The sequence below is a fragment of the Triticum urartu genome, chromosome 2A, assembly GCF_056163025.1.
Source record: "Triticum urartu cultivar PI428250 chromosome 2A, HENAU_Tu73, whole genome shotgun sequence".
In the NCBI taxonomy this organism is placed as follows: Eukaryota; Viridiplantae; Streptophyta; class Magnoliopsida; order Poales; family Poaceae; genus Triticum; species Triticum urartu.
Genome location: NC_141874.1, coordinates 755,949,205 through 755,969,810, shown reverse-complemented (window position 1 = coordinate 755,969,810; position 20,606 = coordinate 755,949,205). Strand labels below are relative to the sequence as shown.

The 20,606-nt window shown below is 49.2% G+C and overlaps 2 protein-coding genes across 2 annotated transcripts; one reads left to right on the top strand and one right to left on the bottom strand.

The window, feature by feature from the left end:
- Positions 1 to 12,453: 12,453 nt before the first annotated feature.
- LOC125540381 (PH, RCC1 and FYVE domains-containing protein 1) lies at positions 12,454 to 18,901 on the top strand. Its single transcript, XM_048703992.2, has 9 exons — positions 12,454 to 12,864; positions 13,956 to 14,042; positions 14,304 to 14,393; positions 14,472 to 14,558; positions 14,646 to 14,771; positions 15,360 to 17,366; positions 17,455 to 17,601; positions 17,708 to 18,228; positions 18,350 to 18,901. The coding sequence occupies exons 1-9, from the start codon at positions 12,835 to 12,837 to the stop codon at positions 18,465 to 18,467; spliced, it is 3,213 nt and encodes a 1,070-aa protein (XP_048559949.2). The 5' UTR covers positions 12,454 to 12,834; the 3' UTR covers positions 18,468 to 18,901.
- Positions 18,902 to 19,285: 384 nt separating this feature from the next.
- Positions 19,286 to 20,311, bottom strand: LOC147987859 (uncharacterized). The gene is made up of 4 exons (XM_087540456.1): positions 20,223 to 20,311; positions 20,053 to 20,122; positions 19,573 to 19,777; positions 19,286 to 19,483 (listed from the first exon to the last, which is right to left on the bottom strand). The coding sequence occupies exons 1-4, from the start codon at positions 20,309 to 20,311 to the stop codon at positions 19,296 to 19,298; spliced, it is 552 nt and encodes a 183-aa protein (XP_087396582.1). The 3' UTR covers positions 19,286 to 19,295.
- Between the last annotated feature and the right edge of the window lie 295 nt (positions 20,312 to 20,606).

The following is a 20,606-nucleotide window of genomic DNA, read 5'->3' as shown; positions in this document are numbered from 1 at the left end:
AAGTGTGAATTTTGGTTGCCAGAAGTGACCTATCTAGGCCATGTAATCTCTGGTAAGGGTATTGCTGTCAATCCCGAGCGAGTTCAAGCCGTCCTTGATTGGACTCCACCTGAGACGGTCAAGGAACTCTGGAGTTTCCTTGGCTTAGCGAGCTATTGCCGCCGCTTCGTCGAGAATTTCTCCAAGGTTGCTAAACCTCTAACTGAACTCCTCAAGAAAGATAAAAAGTTCGAGTGGACTCCACAGTGCGAGTTCAGCTTTTAGGAACTGAAAAGACGCCTGACATCTGCTCCCCTACTGGTACCACCAGATTTCTCCAAGGACTTTATTATCTATTGCGACGCCTCGCGACAAGCACTAGGTTGCATACTCATGCAGGATTGTCAGGTAATTGCCTATGCTTCACGGCAATTACACCCACATGAGGAAAATTATCCCACACATGATCTAGAGCTTGCAGCTGTAGTCCATGCACTTAAAACCTGGCGACATTACCTTCTCGGTAATCGTTGCGAGATCTTCACCGATCAGCAAAGCTTGAAATATATCTTCACCCAACCAGATTTGAATCTCAGGCAAAGACGTTGGGTCGAGTTGATCTCGGATTACGACTTAGGAATAACTTACACCCCGGGCAAAGCCAATGTCATGGCTGATGCACTAAGTCGTAAGTCCTATTGTAACAACCTGATGTTACAACAAAGTCAACCACTTCTCCATGAGGAATTTCGTAAGCTTAATCTTCACATTGTTCCTCGAGGATTCCTATCCACCATGGTGGTGAAACCTACCCTTATGGATCAAATCATAGCTGCCCAGAAGCGTGATAAGGGCATATCCCGGATTAAGGAAAACATTGCTAGCGGAGTTGCTAAATGTTTTTCCATGGATAAGCGGGGTGCCGTCTTCTTTGAGAACCGTTTGGTGGTTCCCAAGAAACAACATCTACGCCAGTTGATCCTTAAGGAAGCTCATGAATCCCCTCTCACCATTCATCCCGGTAGTACTAAAATGTATCAAGACCTACGCCAGAGGTTTTGGTGGACTAGGATGAAGAGAGAAATCGCTCAATACATTGCTAGCTGCGACTTCTGTCGTCGTGTTAAAGCAGAGCACCAATGGCCTGCTGGCACGCTTCAACCTTTGGCTATTCCTGAATGGAAATGGGATAAAATCAGTATGGATTTCATCACTGGGTTTCCCAGGACCAAGAGAGGGAATAATGCCATCTTCGTCGTGATCGACCGACTTTCCAAAGTAGCCCACTTTCTACCTGTTCGTGAGAGTATCACCGCTAGCCAGCTAGCCGAGTTATACATCTCCCGAATAGTGTCTCTTCATGGTGTTCCATTGGAAATTAACTCAGACCGTGGGAGTCTCTTCACCTCTCGACTTTGGGAAAGTTTCCAAAATGCTATGGGAACTCGTCTCTCCTTTAGCACCGCCTTCCATCCTCAATCAAGTGGTCAAGTAGAGCGAGTCAATCAAATTCTGGAAGATATGCTCCGAGCTTCTGTTATCTCGTTCGGAATGAGTTGGGAGAAATGCCTTCCATTCGCGGAGTTTGCTTATAACAATAGTTATCAAGCTAGCTTGGGCAAAGCTCCTTTCGAAGTTCTCTATGGACGAAAATGTCGAACGCCTCTTAACTGGTCAGAAACCGGGGAAAGACAACCCTTTGGCCCGGATATGATTCAGGACGCAGAAGAGCAGGTTCGCGTTATTCGTGAGAAATTGAAAACAGCCCAATCTCGTCAAAAGAGTCAATATGATCATAAACATAAGCCTATGGCTTATGAAGTCGACGAGAAGGCTTACCTTCGGGTTACTCCGTTAAAGGGAACCCATCATTTCGGTATCAAAGGCAAATTGGCTCCTCGTTACATTGGACCCTTTCGCATTCTTGCCAAACGAGGAGAAGTTGCCTACCAATTGGAACTACCTCCGCACTTTCCAGAGTTCACGATGTCTTCCACGTTTCACAACTCAGGCGTTGCTTCGCGGATCCTATCCGTGGAGTGGACCACGAAACGCTTGATCTACAAGATAACCTCTCTTATCGAGAATATCCCGTTCGTATCCTTGATCAAGCCGAGCGTACCACTCGACGTCATAATATCAAGTTTCTCAAGGTTCAATGGTCACACCATTCCGAGGAAGAAGCCACTTGGGAAAGGGAGGATCGTCTTCGACTCGAGTACCCCACCTTCTTTCCAGAGGATCCTAAATCTCGGGACGAGATTCTTCTGAGTGGGGTTGAGTTGTCACACCCTAGCTAGTTCAAGCATTAGAGTGTGCATCATGTTTAAATTTCTCTTAAATTTGAAATGGGGAAAGCAGAAACCCCCAACACCCCCTGGAAACAACTAGGGTTTACTAAAATTATTTTCAATGAACCTGAAATGCCCTTCTAAAAAGTTTACCCTCTTTGTCTTAGGTTAGAACCTCTAGCAAAATTGGTGCACAATTTTCTAGGTCAACAGAAGGTCATTGAATTAAATCATAAGTATTTGAATTTGGGCATTTAAATACTATAAAATAATTTAAATGCTCAAATAATTCTGGGAATAAATGTTTCCTGTTGGAAATAATCTAAACAGAGGCCACATTTATTTTCAGGATTTTTAGAAACGTTTTAGTATTTTAATTAAAGCTAAACAACTGCAGTTAAATAGAAAACAGAAACAAAATCAAAAAAAAAGAGAGAAGGAAGCCCACCTGGGCCTTACCTGTGCTGGCCCAGCCACCTGGCTCGGCCCAGCCTGCTGGCGCTGCCAGTCGTCGTCCTCCTCGCGCCAGAAGGACGCGGAGCGCGTGCTCGCCGCGCGCCGGCCACACGCTGGCCACCTCCTGCTTCTGCCGACGCCCGGGAGACGCCTAGAGGTGCCACGCGACCCCCACGTCCCCCTCTCATCCTCGCTCACTCTCCCCCTCGTCTCCCTCATCCTCTCCCACGATGGCCGAGCGCGTCCCTCGCCACCGATCGCCGTAGTCGCTACTAGAGACACCCCCTCGCCCCTCCGACGAGCCCATTAGCTCCGCCACGACTCCCTCGCCCTCCCCACCGAGCCACGCATCGCCGGAGGCCCTGCAATGCCGCCTTCGCCCTCGTCTTCAACCTCGGGCACCCGAGCCATCTCCGGTCGATTCGCCGCCGCCAGGACCTCCCCGAGCTCGCTGACCCCCTCTCCGACCCCGCTGTGAGCTCCTCTTCCTCTTCCCCTAGCTCCCGTGCTCGTTTGGCCCCTGTAGCCGCCATTTCCACCACGGCCGAAGCTCGCCGGCGCCGTGCCTCGTCACCGTCATGGCCAGAGCCACAGTGGCTTGAAGCCGGGCACACCACCATGCTCCACACCTCACCAGGAGCACATAGCACACACCAGCACCTCCTCTAGCGCCCTGCATCGCCTAACCCGCCGTTGGCCGAACTCCGGGCGCCGCTGTCGAGCTCGTCGGCCTCGTTTCCGGCGTCCCCGTGTCCAACCACTTGCCCCACTAGATGCGCGCAAGCCCCAGCTACGCGTAGCACTTCTCCGCCGTCGATTTGGTCACTGGAGGACCAAATCCGAAGCCCTCCGCCGTCTCGGGCCTTGCCGACGTCGAGTCGCCGGCAAGTTGACCCAGTTTGACCCCTGGGTGGGCCCGGGTAGACCCCCCCTGAGTCTATGACAGGTGGGGCCGGTCTGCTAACTAATTTAGGATTAGTTTTAATTAATTTTAATTAATCAGTCACTGACATGTGGGCCCAGGCCCCACTGACAGCTAATTAGTGTTAATCTAATCCTGCTAATTAACTGAGAGGCTGACAGAAGGGGCCCACCAGTCAGGTTTGACCTGGGCTGGCGCCTTTGACCTGCTGAGGTCAGCATGACGCAATGCTGACGCAGTAATGCATTTTCTGGATTTATTTTTATTCAGGAAATTCCAGAAAATGTTTAAAACTTCTAAAAATCATAGAAATTCAACCATAACTCCAAATGAAATAATATATATATGAAAAATTATCAAAAAAATTCAATCTATCCATCTGTAATGGTTTCATGCACGACAAAGCAAGTTTACCTTGCTGTTTAAGCAGAATAAGGAAATGCACTATTAAGGCCATGTTTAATGAGCTAATATTTGAATCTTTGATTCAAATGAGTTCATTCCTTTCTGTTATAGCTTGCATTAGGCCAAGGCACATTCATATTGCCATGTCATAGCATGCATCATATTGTTGCATATCGTCATGTGTTGATTGTGTTCCGATGTGTTCTTCGTGGTAGGTTCTGCCTCCGAGGATATTCACGAGTATCCAACTGAAGGGCAGTATCCCACTACCACTCCATCAGGAAAGCAACCATTGATCATTCCGATACAAACCCATGTTCTCGCTTCTACTCTTGTTTACTGCATTAAGACAACGCGATTCAAACTGCTGTGTGCTACGGTAGTTGAACCCTTATCCTCTGCATGACCTGTCATTGCCACAGTAACTAGATGAAACCCACTAGCATGTGTAGGAGTTGATTGAGCCATGTATGTGATTCCTACCCTGCTATTCCTGCTATGCTTAGAGTTGTGTCAGGTCTGGTTCATCTGGGTGATGGGCTAGAGTGAAATGCTTATGTCGGTAATGTGAGGGATGTGTTGAACATGTTTTGGTAAAGGAATCGATGAGAGGCCATGTAGGAGTATATGGTGGGTTGTTTCATTGAGGCCATCCCTTAGAACTGAGATCTGTATGCGTGATTTAAGATTCAGCTACTACCACACATTGGGCCCTGAAATATGACCCCGCTCGACTTACTGACCCCTCTCGCCTCTGTCCAGGAGTTGCAACTAGTTTCTGGTGTTTGTAGGACATGTGTTGGCGGCCGTGCGTAGCGCTGACCCTAGGGGTGGGCTATGATGCGGTAGATACACTGTGGCCGGGTATGCCGGGCGCCCGTTTGGCGTCTCGGGACCCTGTACACATCGTTTGGGGCCGTTGAGGACACCCCGGCCAGATTTCCTTGCGGATGGAACCTGAATAGGCAATAAACCTGGACTAGAGACTTGTGAGGTTAGTCAGGTCGTGGTCTACACCCACGTCGGTTTTCGCTTGAAGTCTGCCGAGCACATGTCGTGTGCAGACGCTAAGTGGTGGAAACATGTGTGACGAAGTACACCCCTGCAGGGTATAAAACTATTCGAATAGCCGCGTCCGCGGTAAAGGACTAATTGGTTGCCTATACAGTTCATAGACAAGTTAATGGATACTAATAAAAGACTCAAGATAAGTGTGAGTACCGAGGATGGCCCTCTCGTAGGATGACGAGGGAGGATCCCCGGTGGAGTATTGTGTTGGTGAGTAGTGGACTCGTGTGCGAAAACTATTTTACTGGTGGAGTTCCGTAGGATAGCTTAGCCAAGAGTCAAAGCTGGCTTGCTGCATTAACCCCACCACCTTCTTGAGAATAAGCATGTATAGTAGGTTCTGATGTAAGACTTGCTGAGGACCTTTGTACTCATGTTTGCTTAATTACTGTTTTCAGACGACAACACCGCCCCCTCCGATGGGTTCTACGTAGACCTTGACGTCGACGGGTGACTAGCCACCCAGGTGGTGATCCTGGCCATGGAGGGCCCTATGTAGATAGATAGACTTCGAGAAGCCTTCTTTCTTTCTAGAGTCTGTACTCAGACTAGTTGCTTCCGCATGTGCTTGTATGATTGTATGACTTGAGTGTCGGGTCATGTGACCCCTATCTGTATGACATGTTATGTATGGCTCTCTGGAGCCTTTAAATAAAGTACTTGAGTTGTAGAGTTTTGTTGTGATGCCATGTTGTATGTACTCATATCGGGCATATTATGTGTATGATTGAAATGCTTGGTATGAGTGGGATCCGACAATCTAGTTGTTTATCCTTGGCAGCCTTTCTTATGGGGAAATGTAGTCTAGTGTTCCTCGAGCCATAGTAGTCCGCTACAGCCCGGTTCACCGGAGCCCTGCTAGCCCAGCACTACTGTTCAGGACACTTGACTAGCCGGCATGTGTTTCACTTCGTTCCTATGCCTGTCCCTTCGGGGAAATGTCACGCGGTGACTTCCGGAGTCCTGCCTAGCCTGCTACAGCCCGGGTTCCCCGGAGTCCTGTTAGCCTAGTGCTACAGCCCGGAATCACTCGTTGATGACCGACATGCTCGATGTGATTCATGTATGCCTGTCTCCATAGGTCTGTGCCGCTTTGGGTTCACGACTAGCCATGTCGGCCCGGGTTCTCTGTCATATGGATGCTAGCGACACTATCATATACGTGAGCCAAAAGGCGCAAACGGTCCCGGGCCATGGTAAGGCGACACCCGTGGGATACCGTGCGTGAGGCTGCAAAGTGATATGAGGTGTTACCGGCTAGATCGATGTGACTCGGAATCGGGGTCCTGACAAAGACCCAATCCTAAGCATAGCACAAGATCGTATAGTTTGTCTGCTAAAGCTTTTCTAATGTCAAGTATCATTTCCTTAGACCATGAGATTGTGCAACTCCCGGATACCGTAGGAATGCATTGGGTGTGCCAAACATCACAATGTAACTGGGTGGCTATAAAGGCACACTACAGGTATCTCCGAAAGTGTCTGTTGAGTTGGCACGAATCGAGACTGGGATTTGTCACTCCGTGTGACGGAGAGGTATCTCTGGGCCCACTCGGTAATGCATCATCATAATGAGCTCATTGTGACTAAGAAGTTGGTCACGGGATCATGCATTACGGAACGAGTAAAGTGACTTGCCGGTAACGAGATTGAACTAGGTATTGGGATACCGACGATCGAATCTCGGGCAAGTAACGTATCGATTGACAAAGGGAATTGTATACGGGATTGCTTGAATTCTCGACATTGTGGTTCATCTGATAAGATCATCGTGGAACATGTGGGAGCCAACATGGGTATCCAGATCCCGCTGTTGGTTATTGGCCAGAGAGTTGTCTCGGTCATGTCTGCATGGTTCCCGAACCCGTAGGGTCTACACACTTAAGGTTCGATGACGCTAGGGTTATTAGGAAGATTTGTATGTGATTACCGAATGTTGTTCAGAGTCCCGGATGAGATCCCGGATGTCACGAGGAGTTCCGGAATAGTCCGGAGGTGAAGATTTATATATGGGAAGTCATCATACAGTCATCGGAAATATTCTAGGGTATACCGGTATTGTACCGGCACCACCGGAGGGGTTCCGGGGGTCCACCGGGTGGGTCCACCTGCCCCGGAGGGCCTTATGGGCTGTAGGTGGAAGGAAACCAGCCCCTAGTGGGCTGGGCGCCATCCCCCCCTAGGGCCCATGCGCCTAGGGTTTGGGGGGAACCCTAAAGGGGGCGCCCCCCTTGCTTGGGGGGCAAGCTCCCTCCCCCATGGCCGCCCCCCCCTCTAGATCTCATCTAGAGGGGCCGGCCCCCTACCCCCTTCTCCCTATAAATAGAGGGGTGAGGGGAGGGCTGCAGCAACACATCCAAGGCCCAGCCCCTCCCTCCCCAACACCTCTCCTCCTCCGCGTGAGCTTGCCGAAGCCCTGCCGGAGAACTGCCACTCCATCACCACCACGCCGTCCTGCTGTTGTTGGAGCTTCTTCCTCAACCTCTCCCTCCTCCTTGCTGGATCAAGGCGCGGGAGACGTCATCGGGCTGCACGTGTGTTGAACGCGGAGGCACCGTTGTTCAGTGCTTAGATCGGATTCGACCGCGATCTGAATCGCTGCATGTACGACTCCTCCAACCGCGTTCTTGCAACGCTTCCGCTTAGCGATCTTCAAGGGTATGAAGATGCACTCCCTCTCTCTCGTTGCTAGTATCTCCTAGATTGATCTTGGTGACACGTAGGAAAATTTTGAATTATTGCTACGTTCCCCAACAATTTAAGCTTGAGAGAATTCAGTCAAGTTGAAATAAGCATAAAGTAAAATTCAATCAAGTTGAATTAATTTGGAAAGGCTTATGCGTCAAATTGATACTACAAACTCCATACACCAAGCATCATGCTGAAACCGCAGTGAATACTTACAATAGCTAGCATTAAAGCATTGTCCGCAATAACCCATCAATGTTAGAATCAGTACAAGGGATGAAAGAAAATCACATCCACGTGCAGATGTATGCAGATTTTTTAGACTGATTACTCTACTAATGGTTACTTTACTCCTGAACTGACAGTACATCACCAACAGTTTGCATGTTCTGTATGTTTTTGGCTTTCAAACATAATTACTGCTCGTGGTGTCATCAAATTACCGAAAAAGCTATAGCTCCAATCAAGAATAGTACATCACCTATCCACTTGGTTCACAACAACCAAAAATTTGTACTATCTCTAAAGGAATTGTCTCAAAAGCTCGATCCATTGTTTTTTTGGAGGGGGCCAAGTGTGAAGTAATACTGACCTGTGGTGTCCGGAGCGGAAGTCGGCCCCGGCCTGTGAATCCTAGGTATCGAGGCTGCCGCGCCCGGCTCTGCTTCTGCTTTTGCTGCCCGCGCTGATAGAAGACTCAATGAGTAGAAGTAAGAGGGGAATGAGGGAGACGTTCGACAAAGAGATAGTTTGCACCTTTTAGGGATGGGGAAGGAGGCAACTGCCATGCCATCAATTCCACCATCTGCAACTGTCTTCAGCTCCACCAACGGCGGCACGTCCTTCCGGGTGGGAGCAGCGGCAGACCGACGGCACCCTGGGCGGTGGCGGCGCGAGAGAGGTGGGCCGGGCGCCGGCTGTCGCTGGCGGAGGAGGCTTCGATGGAGACAGTTTGGTTTGGGTAGGAGGTGTCTGGTCGTGCGGTATGGTTAGCGATCGTGATTAGCGTCTCCTCTCACTGAATGCACATCGTTGGAAATCCTGAAATAAATTCAGGAATAAATACGAGCACCAAGATTTGAACCCTGATAGGCTGGGATACTACAGTCCCTCTAATCATCCAACCACATGTTGGTTCGCACCTTTAGATATAGTTGATGGATGTTTATGATTGTTTAGATCTGCCTACTCTTTTTCTTTTATATGGGTAGCACATAGATAATAGTAGATGCGTGCGAGGTGACGTGACACCAAAACACGAAAGTCCCCATCCAAAAGGGTTGGTGAACATACGTACAGTATCCCCTAAAAAACCATACGTGCAGAACGTACCCAAAAAATCTGTTGATGCAGGGAGGCTGCTTGGACCACGCGGCATACCTGGACTGGACGCAGGCGAGGGGTTGGGTTGGGTGGGGCGGGAGGCAGGGATTGGATACGCACGCGGACCATGTCCCTTTTACTATCAATTCGCGTGGGAAACGAGCGAGAGCGAGCAAGCGCTGGATGATCCGTGGACAGTGGACAGGGATGTCAGTCGTGGCGCGGCAGCATGCCGGTCGATGTGGACGCATCTTCCTTTCCCATGCTCGAGCTCGATCACGGGCAGGGCACGGATGATAAAATGACAGCGATACTGCAGACGAGCGAGCGAGCGAGCATGCATGCGATGCGAGTATATATGCACGTTGGGCGTCCTTTGGAAATTTTTTCATAAAGGATCCACGCGACCAACGAGTTCCCCCCTGACGAAAGCTGCTGCTGGTAGGAGCATTTGTATGTAGGCTTGAGACGGTGGAGGCCGGAGTGACGACGACGTGACGGCGGTGGCCTCCCCTTCCCTCCCGGCAACAGTAGACGTGACGGAGGTGCATGCGATGCGATGCGAGGGGCCAAACCAAAAGGAGAAGCCAAAGCCTGCACAGTGCACAGAAAGAAATTCCTTTCCCCACCCCGCCACCGGACGGACATAGCGGGGAGCCGTGGAGAGAACCAACCAAACGCTCCCTCCACGCCGTCTTCTCTCTGCCTGCCTGCCAGGCGCCAGCCTTTTCCTCTACGCGCGTGCTCTGCCTCTCAAGAGAGCACCCACCCGCTAATGAACCAGTGGGGTCTTGTTGTATCTTGTTCATCGATTGACACTAGTTAAACACCGGGCTCTCCCAGCTCCGAGCCATCATCTCATGCCAACTCTAAAATATGTAGTTTGGCATGAACAGTAAATACATTAAATATACCAAAAATATAAAGAATATTGTTTTTTCTGGTGAAAGATGTCTGAATGCGTGGTAATTTGGTGAGGTTTTGACATTTGAGAAGTTCTCAGCAAAGTAGAAAATATCGGGCATGTGAGAAAGTTTGAAATGCGGCATCGTTCGGAGGTTATTTTATATTTTTGCTATGGACTCCTCGAATGTCCAAATTTCATAAAAATTGGCACGGGCATTACACACTAAATCATCTTGTACACCAAAAAATTCAGAATTTTTAACGATTTTACTATTCACCTGGAGCCCGGGCTCAGAATTGGATATTCGTGGAATTTTTTGCTATCTAATCGTATCTTGTCGATTGTACTATGAGTTATCAATGTTTTCGAACTTTCTTGCTCGTGTTGTATGTTGAACTTGCCATGCCCGGTCGTAACAATGCAATGTGTTAAATTTATCTACATTGAGTTGATCTATATTGTATGATACTGCATGGATTTAGGCGTTCTGATACAAAGAGGGCGGATGCAGACATGGACAAATGAGAGGCGAGTCGGCGTTGCCCGCACATGCTTCTGGACAAGTCCATGGATATATAAGGGCCAGATTTGTACACTCCCTTTTTTCACGCCAGGGGAAAGGGAGGTTTGGACACTCATGCTCTAAGAGCATCTCCACTCCGGGCCCCAGGACGCCCCCAAGCATCTTTTTTAGCACCGGCGGTAAAAAATGGTCCCATTCACGCCCTTAAGACGTCGTCTTGTGCCGGATTTGAGCAAATATAGCCCCGGCGACCCCAGGCCAAACCCAGCCCCCGGGAGGCACTTGGGGCGTCCGGGGCTATTTTGTGTATGGTCAAACCCCACCAGTCAGCCTCTCTCCTCCTTTTTTTCTGCTAGGCCCATCCCACCCACTTGCATGAAAAAAAATGAGCAGTGCTAGGCGTACGATGAATTTTTGTACGATGCTGTACGACTTTGCTCAGTCACCCTCCGATCAAATCTATGCATCAACAGCAATCGTTGGATCACTGGGTCAGCCATGAATCGTACATACGAAGTCGTACGCAGAGCAATTTTGAATAAATCTCTCCTCTCTCTCCGCAAGGAGAGCTCCTCGCTCCGGCCACGCGTCGTCGCCATGCCTCCTCGCTGCCGTCTCCTTGCTGCTCGCCGAGCCCTCACCCTAGCCGCCGCGCGCCCTCACAACGCCTCCTCACCGCCCGTGCTCGCCGCGCGCCGTCGCCACGCCTCCTCGCCGTCCGCGCGGCTGGACGAACGGGCTGCCAACTGGGCGCCCTCGCCCGAGGAGCTACCGGAGGCTGATGATGAGGAGACGCTCGCGCAGGACCACCTGGCAGTACAACATGCTCGCGGAGGCCGGGAGGTTCGACCAGCTCCGATGGCTGGTCCGCGAGATGGCGGCCGTCGACGACGCCATGCCCTAGCCGCAGATGCGGTCTACCATCGACATCATGAGGGAGACCGGCCACATGAAGGGCACCGAGGACTTTGTCCAGGAGCTTTCGCGCGGATGCTATGATTCTGTACGCCGTGGACGACACGGATGGCGAGGGAGACAGCGTGGAGGAAGAGGATGGTGGCAAGGACACGTCCAGAGCTAAGGAGACGTCGCTCAAGCCATTGCTGGACCTGCGGGAGCTCGCGAGGAAGCCGGAGATGGCATGGGAGTTCTTATGTTGGGTGGCGTGCCACCCCGGCGGCTTCGCGCACGACCGCGACACCACCTCAGCCTCGCCGCCATGCTCGCCGAGGTGCGCCACCGTGCCAGCGCACCACCGCCCGTCTCGTCGAGCTTTACTTCCCGTCGACGCTCGCGCTCCTCCGCTGGGCGCGCGCTGAGGAGGTCGTCGACGCCACCGCGCTCAAGATGCTCGTGGGGGCGCAACGAGTGGAATTTTTTGCCGCCGGCAGCCCCCCAAGCGGCCAAAAAAATGCCTTGGAGAGGGGTGGACGACGACGAGTGGAGATGTTCTAACTTGTTGAAGAAAAGAACAAATACAAAGTCATGCTTCCTTCATTCAATTGGAACGACGCGTACATACTACTCCCTCCGTTCCAAATTACTCGTCGCAGAAATGGATGTATATAGAATTAAAATACATCTAAATACATCCATACCTGGGACAAGTAATTCGGAACGGAGGGAGTACCACCATTTTAATTCTGAGTACTCTTTCAATGTGAAGTCATACTAGTGCTAGAATTGGACGTACTTGGTCCGGCAATAAAAACGGCCGTGCACGTTGCTGCTACGACTTGGTGCGTTACGTACGAGTGTCTTGATGATTGTGCAATCAATCAAGGCAATCACCCCGCCCCTCATTCCAACCGCTGCCGGTTTCCCTCTTGGTTTTTACCCTTTTTTCCCCCCACCTTTCGCTTTGGTGAAAAGTCTCAGATCATCCTCCCCCCACCTCCCCTTTCACTCGCCCCCCAGTCCAGTCCAGTCCAGTCCTCTCCGCTCCGGTAACTCCACCGTGGTCTCCTCCTCCCCCGGTCCTCTCCTCGGTTGCCATTGGCGAGGCCGAGGTGGCGTCAAAGCCATTTCTTTAAGCGCCCGGGCACACTTCCCTCCCCGCACGACGGACCCCCCACCACTCCTCCACCACCACCCGCACTACCAGCACCTCCCCCATCCCCCTGCCGTCGCCGCCGCCACCGCCACCTACCTACCTCCATTGCCCCCCCTACGCCGGCGGGAACCGACCGAGGAGAGGAGGACCCCATGATAGCCCCACGCGGAGCCGGAGAAGCCCCATGATGTCCGGACGCCGCCCGCCCGTCCCCGTCGAATGGCAGATCCCGTCGTCGACATCGACAAGGTCCGTCCGCCGCCCTCCCCTCCTCCTCTACCCCCTCCCTTTTATGTGTATATATCTGCTTCGCTCCCGCTTGCTACCTGCAAAGTTAATGCCAATGCCGGTCGGATGGTGGGGAGGAGCTCCATTGCTGGGATTTTGCCGGTGGAAATGCCAGCAGTCAGCCCCGGCGGAACACTAGTTCGGTACCAGCGATGGTTCCGGGTGGGGGGCCGGGCCGAGCCGGAGTGAGTATGGGCAGCGCCGCCCTTGCCTCCAGTAAAAGCCATGGCTTTGCTTGATTTGGGGTTGGGCATCCCCTCCCGGGCCGGGGGAGTTACAGCAATCCCTTGGATTTCAGGTCGGGTTTGCGCGCCTTGGGAGCAAGGTTGTGTGATTCCATCTCATCCGGGTCTGCAAATTTCGCCCTGCCACTGCAATTTCAGGCACGTTTATGCGGGAGGAGATGTTGTGTCATCACAGTAGTTGAGCCAGGGCTAAAAATCTGACAGCAGATGAAGTTGAACATCGAGCTTGTGTAAATCTGCTATACTTGGTTCACAGCTTAAGATGTAGCTTTGCATCTCATCTTCATCTCTGTGTGATGCTCTCTACTGACAAATATAGGATTAGTAGCAGTATGTTAATGTTGCTCTGTTCCTAGTCAGGAACAGGACTACTGTATACGCTGCTTGTGTTCCACACCTCTGTTGGTCACGACAAGATTCTTCCTATTTTTTGCCTCCCCTTCTGCACATACATATATTCTCAGTAACTGGGTTCATGAGGGTGGCAAAGCATGCTATACATTGCCTTCATCTGTAACAGTGCCTCCCCATGTGACAACATAGATATAGAAATACGGTGAATAAAACAGAGCTACAGACAAGCATTTTCCATTTGTTAGTTTTGTATCCAGGGAAATGGACAAAAGACACATGGAACTTTCCCATTGCATTGGTCCTGTCAAACTTTGGACTGCCAAGTATTCATATCATCTCTAGGAATTTTTCTGAAGCCCCAGGGATCTTTTTTCCTAGTGTTTCACCTATGCCATGCTATGCACCAATTGCCGTACCTAACAATTCTGTTGTTCATCCTTGTCGATCTGGCAGGCGCTTATCGCTTTAAAGAAAGGCACCCAGCTGCTTAAGTATGGTCGCAAAGGGAAGCCAAAGTTTACTCCCTTCAGACTGTCAACTGTAAGTTCATTTCTACAGATGCTGCCCTCCCTCCCTCTCTTTCTCTGTCTGGCAAAATTGATTTTCATGAATGACTTTTGAATTTTATGGCCTTAACTAGATTTTTGTGGTTTTCGATGGCCTTCCTTTCATGTTAGGTTCATGCAACTAGAGCAGAAATGTCTTAAAAAATGGCAACCATTAGAAAATTTGTAACACAAGAACTGAAAACAACATAAACTATTGTATGTACTTCAATGATTCCTTGTCTATGATCCACAGGATGAATCGACTCTTATTTGGGTCTCAAGCAACCAAGAGAAAAGTTTAAAACTAGCTTCTGTGTCCAGAGTTCTCTCAGGACAAAGAACTGTAAGACATTCTGAACAAAATGGTCATACTTTACTTTCAAAGTCTTTTTGTTGTCTCAACATCTGTTGTTCTTTTCAGCTGGTTTTCCAACGTTTTCTGCTCCCTGAGAAGGACCATTTATCCTTCTCTCTCATATATAAAGATGGCAAGCGATCACTCGATCTGGTATTATGATGAAAGCCAGTCTGACCTACTCTTTCTCTTCCATTTCTGAATAAATATCACCTAACTAATTTTGATCTTGTTTCCTAGATCTGCAAGGATAAGGTTGAAACACAGGTGTGGTTTACATGCCTCAGTGCATTGGTATCTCCAGGCAAGCACAGATCCCAACCCCAACACACGGACGAAATGCGCAGTAGTGCCCTTTCTTTTGATGTAAGTTCTCTGCTTCAACATAGCTCACTTTTACGATGAGCACATAGTAAAAAAAAACATAGCTCACTTTTACGCATGTTCTCTTATTTCATTACTAAGCACTGTGTATATCAATTACCATTGCTTGAGTGATGATTTCATATCATTTGAGGTGCTGCTATCTTTTCAAGCAAAATTATCAGATTTTGTTTTGCATCAGATTCAGTTCTGTTATAAATAGTTCCTTTTCCATGATTGACTATTGGTCTACTATCAACCTTTTATCTCTAGTATATTTATGTTGACTATCATCCACAATTTCCCACATGCAGTTCATATACTAATATGCAGTTTGACATGGGAGAATTAGCATAACGTCTAAAAGTACCTCATAACAGCAACAGCACAATTCGGATGATTCTGCCAATGTTGCTTGTTTGTTCTATTACCAATTTTAATTTGATGCTCCTTTGTCTGCCAGTCGCATAATTATTCTTTATCTGCTTTCAAATGCGTTGTCCAGCTGCCAGTCATGTAGAAAATAGATGAACCAGACCTTTACAATATGATATGCTAGCCTTCTGAACTTTCTACTATGTTCTGTTTCAGTGTGGCAGAGAAAGTAGCCTAAGCAGTAGCTCTACATTTACCACTGATTCCCTCGAGAACAAGTTGAGCTCAGCAAATTCCAAGGACCGTTCTTCTGGGGAATATGCATATTCAGAAAGGACAGATGTGTCAGATATGCAAGTGAAAAGTGTATCTTCATCAGACATTCGAGTCAGTGTCTCCAGTGCTCTCAGCACATCCAGCCATGGTTCTGGTGGCGAGGATTCTGAATCGTTCGGGGATGTTTATGTCTGGGGAGAAGTCATGTGTGACACCACTTCCATATCAGGGTCTGATGGAAATGCACTCTCCCCTGGTGCAACCACTGATATCCTTGTACCGAAGCCCCTAGAGTCAAATGTAATGCTTGATGTCAGTTATGTGGCTTGTGGTGTGAAGCATGCTGCACTTATCACAAGGCAGACAGAGGTATTTACATGGGGAGAAGAATGCAGTGGGCGGCTTGGTCACGGGGCTGGTACAAGCATTTTTCAACCACGTCTACTTGAGTCATTGTCAACCTGCAATGTTGAAATAATGGCCTGTGGTGAATTCCATACTTGCGCTGTTACAGCAACAGGTGACCTTTACACCTGGGGAGATGGTACCCACAATGCCGGACTCCTTGGTCATGGTAGCACTGTGAGTCACTGGATACCCAAAAGGGTTTCAGGTCCTCTGGAAGGCCTTCAGGTGTTGACTGTCTCTTGCGGAACATGGCATACTGCTTTGATAACCACTTCTGGACTGTTGTACACATTTGGCGATGGCACATTTGGAGCCCTAGGTCATGGGAATCGAGAAACTATCTCATATCCAAAGGAAGTGGAGTCTTTGAAGGGTTTGCGGACGATTTCTGTTTCATGTGGGGTGTGGCATAGTGCTGCTGTTGTTGAGGTTATCATGACACAGTCAAATGCTTCATCTGGAAAGCTATTCACATGGGGAGATGGAGACAAATATCGGCTTGGGCATGGTGACAGGGCTTCAAAACTCAAACCAACTTGTGTGTCTTCACTGATAGACTACAACTTCCATAAGTCGGCATGTGGCCATACTCTTACTATTGGGTTGACAACTTCAGGGCACATGTTTACCGTCGGGAGCTCTGTGTATGGACAGCTTGGCAATCCCAACAATGATGGAAGGTATGCACGCCTAGTTGAAGATAAGGTCGGGGGTGGTGGTGTTGTGGAGGTTGCTTGTGGATCTTATCATGTTGCAGTTTTGACAAATGCTGGTGAAGTTTACACATGGGGTAAGGGTGCAAATGGAAGACTGGGCCACGGCGATATTGCAGATCGCAAGGTACCTACACTTGTGGAGGCTTTAAGGGATAGGTCCGTAAAGCGCATTGCTTGTGGATCAGGCTTCACAGCTGCAATCTGTCAGCATAAATGGGTGTCAGGGATGGAGCAGTCTCAGTGCTCAGCATGCAGACAGCCATTCGGTTTCACTCGAAAGCGACACAACTGTTACCATTGTGGCCTGGTACACTGTCATTCATGCAGTTCAAAGAAGGCCCTAAGAGCGGCGTTGTCTCCTAATCCTGGAAAGCCATACCGTGTGTGCGATTCATGTCATATGAAGCTAAGTAAAGTCATGGATTCTGGTGTCAGCTATAGCAGGAACAATATACCTCGCGTACCAGGTGATATCAAGGCTGAGAGGATGGACACAAAGGCAAGCAGAGTTGCATCATCTACCAGTTCGGATATGATCAAGAGCTTGGACGTGAAGGCAGCAAAGCAGGCAAAAAGGTCTGATCATTCGCCGCAGTTCCCTGCAATTTTGCAGATGAATGACGTCCCGTTCATCGGATCAGGTGACCTGCACAATGCAGGTTTTACAGTAACAAACGGATACCCGAATGACCCCAGATATACGTCACAATTTTTAAGAATGCCGTACTTGAGTTCTCCGAGCTCGCTGTCTTCAGAAAGCCTTGAGAGTTTCAGAGATGCGAACGAACTTTTGAAGCAAGAGGTTCAAAAACTAAAAGAAGAGGTATGCCTGGTTCTGTTATTTTATTTATTTTTGGTAACAACTACAGAGAACAGGGGAAAAAGAGTCATTTTGCTTGCCTATGGTACAGGTTAATAGCTTGAGACAGCAACGTGAACTGCAAGACGCTGAGTTGAAGAAGTCGGAGGCAAAAGCCAGTGAGGCCGCGGCCCTTGCTGCTGAAGAGGCGTCCAAATCGAAGGCCGCAAAAGAGGTTATAAAATCACTAACGGCGCAGGTGATAATTCAAGGCTGCATGTTCTAGTGCCACTTTTGTCTCTTCTTTTCCTTGCACCATTTCACATTAGTGACCTGTGAAAACCATATAATGTAATAATCAACAGGTAAAAGAAATGGCTGAGAGGCTTCCTGCAGGAGACTCTGACGTGAAGCCGCCACGGGTCCCGTATCTACCTGCTGGTGGTGTAGTTTCTCCTGAAATGGGGAGAGAAGGCCAGAAGAGATATGAGCCAGTATCCATTCATTATTCTCAGACACCGACTTCTGTCACGTCTGCTTGGTCTAACGGGCTCCCTCCCCAAGCCCATCAAATAGGTAAACCCAGCGACAACACGGTGGCTCCACACGAGAACATGTTTGAAAACTTCAACAAAAGCAGAGATTTTCCAGCCACACACCAGAGGACGAACAGTGGGATGGCAGGGTATCGTCCAAGATCAGAGGATTTTGATCGCCGGGAAACGGAAAGGTTCCAGATAAACCTGCAAGACTGGAACACAAGAGGCTCCGGTTCACCCAATAATCAGGTTGAGTCCGAGTGGATAGAACAATTTGAGCCTGGGGTGTACCTGACACTGGTTACTCTTCATGATGGAACCAAAGAGCTGAAAAGAGTGCGGTTCAGGTAGGCATTTCCATGATAAGAAACTGTCATGAATAACCACATGTTGTGATATGGAGCATTCTTTGGCCTGTAACTTGTCATGAGTAACCTGACCAGTAAGTGTTTTTTTTCTTTCTGGCAGCCGGAGAAGATTCGCGGAGCATCAAGCGGAGTCGTGGTGGAGCGACAACCATGAAAAGGTGTACGACAAGTACAACTTGCGGAGAACCGACCGGATCTCATCAGTGTTGACATCATAGTGTCCGCACCTGCGTTTCGAAGATCTCCAACAGACCGGGGCGCAAAACCGGTGCAGCAAGCGGGCGGATCTGGTGCTCAGACGGTCATTTGTGCACGGCTGCTCAAGGTTGTTCGTCGACATGGCATGTGTCGTCCTGGTTTCTTCACGACTCCCCTCCACATCTGTCTGTACTCTCCTGTTGTATAGAAGAACCATGATATGTGCGGTTGGCACGGCTGGAGCAAACGGCGTGTGCTGCCTTCTGCTCTCATGAGTACGTGCTAATGAGCTGTGACCTGTATGTATATTCCTTGGGATTAAATGGACGAGCCAAAGCTCTTCCAATCTAGTGTGTGGTGCCGCTGATGTAACAGTCAACCTAGTGATAAGCTAGATACTGATGAAGTGTACGTGTGATCTGCTATGCTCGGATCAGAAATTACCTTTTCCTCTCGTGCAGTCAAAAGTCCGAAATCATGAGGTCCAAGATTTCATAGACGGACATCACTATCTATGTTGGTCTTCCCATGCGGTGGCTCATTTCCTTCTCTCTTTTCAGGTTACAGGGATAAAGGAGTTAAGTCCTTCGGCTCTCTGTAATTTTCACGAATACACATGATATCACCAAGAGATTCTATAAAGTTTGAATTTTTAAGAAGTTCTATCTCTCCAATCGTTAACCCAATCAACGATCGCTTTCACCGTTAGCTTCCTCGAGGCGAGATCTTTGAAACTACATCCCAAGTCAGCATGATTCGATAACTTATTTTCATCGATGGTTGACACATTACATAGCTATATCCAAATGTAGCCCGGGAAGCCTAGCAAAGAGTTGAATCTTTCCATGCTAGCTAAAGGTTTTGTCTTGTTGAGGGTGTCTAAGCATGAAAGCCCTGCCAAGCATCTCTCTCTCCCTGAAGAATTTCCTTTTGTGCCTCTTCTTTCCACATGTAAACTCCCCGCAGCTTGGGTGGAAAATCTGAAATTTATCCGGGCAAAACGCACAACTGCTTTTGAAACGACAGAGCGGCTTTTCTGTCGAACAGAAAAATATATAGAAAAGAAGTGAGCATGCATGCGTGAAGGTAATTTATAGGAAAATTAACTAGGTTAGATTAAAGTACCCAAGAGAGTGCATGTTTCAACGACTAGACGTCTGGAGCGGCGCTCAAAGCGTAGTTCGGCAAAGAAATACTGTTGCTCCTCGTCGGCGGTGGCATCCCTCCGGCGAGCCCAAAAGCCGACATGGTACCAGAAATCTTGTCTGAAACCGACGCATGCGGCCTTGGGTTTTTCCACGGGCTCCGCGGCAGGCTCGAACATAGCATCCTGCGGATATGCATCTCAAACATCAGACACACACATACTCCATATGTAAAAAATTATTACTGAGCACGCCCCCCGGATTTTCATTGCACAATCGCAACAGCGATCCATCTGCCACTCTCAGTTTTTGTATCTACCACGCTAAAAGAGTAACTAAATAACCAAACCCATCTCCGTGATGATCTAAGAACAAGACAGTTGGATTGATTTGATGTCCTGTTGTGCTGACGAAATGCTAAGTGAGCAAGGTGCGTGCATATAGGACATGTAGTACGTACCTCGTTCCTGGAGTTGTAGTGGCCGAGGGCGAAGAGGGTGTAGATGCGAGCATGGTTGGCGTCGCGGCGCCTGTCACCATATATAAATAAACATTGACATGCATCAGCGCATGCACATTCACTTCGATCATACGTAGGATCCAAACTAACCTGGAGGAGTAAACTACGACTGTTTTGCCTGGCGGGCACGGGAGCGGAAGCCGACAGCGGCTGCGTCAGCCTCGGCGCCGGCGGCCGGGGAAGAGAGCCAGGACCCCATCGCCGTTCGTCTTCCTCAATCGTCAATCAATCTCCCAACTGTCAGGCCAATCTCTATAGGATCTAGTCTAGTGATGATCGATATATATAGGCAGGATCGAATCGCTAGGTATCCTCCTACTCCGAATCGAGCCGCAACATCGTTGTCCGTCTGTTCGCAGGCTTCTCGCGAAACGGGAGGCCCACCGGGGAAGCAAACAAGCGGCCAGCGCGCATGAGCCACGGCCCAGCAAACTTTTTCGTCTGGGCGGGGGAAATCACTAATTAAGGAGTACTCGTTGCAAAGAACACTTAAC

What these genes read in the sequence shown, in the direction of transcription:
- LOC147987859 (XM_087540456.1), bottom strand. Translation starts at nt 20,311, where the DNA reads ATGGGGTCCTGGCTCTCTTCCCCGGCCGCCGGCGCCGAGGCTGACGCA. An exon ending in CGTGCCCGCCAGGCAAAACA is followed by an intron (nt 20,123 to 20,222) that starts GTCGTAGTTTAC and finishes ATATGGTGACAG; the next exon opens with GCGCCGCGACGCCAACCATG. An exon ending in TGAAACATGCACTCTCTTGG is followed by an intron (nt 19,484 to 19,572) that starts GTACTTTAATCT and finishes TCTGTTCGACAG; the next exon opens with AAAAGCCGCTCTGTCGTTTC.
- LOC125540381 (XM_048703992.2), top strand. Translation starts at nt 12,835, where the DNA reads ATGGCAGATCCCGTCGTCGACATCGACAAG. An exon ending in GCAAGCGATCACTCGATCTG is followed by an intron (nt 14,559 to 14,645) that starts GTATTATGATGA and finishes CTTGTTTCCTAG; the next exon opens with ATCTGCAAGGATAAGGTTGA. An exon ending in GTAGTGCCCTTTCTTTTGAT is followed by an intron (nt 14,772 to 15,359) that starts GTAAGTTCTCTG and finishes GTTCTGTTTCAG; the next exon opens with TGTGGCAGAGAAAGTAGCCT.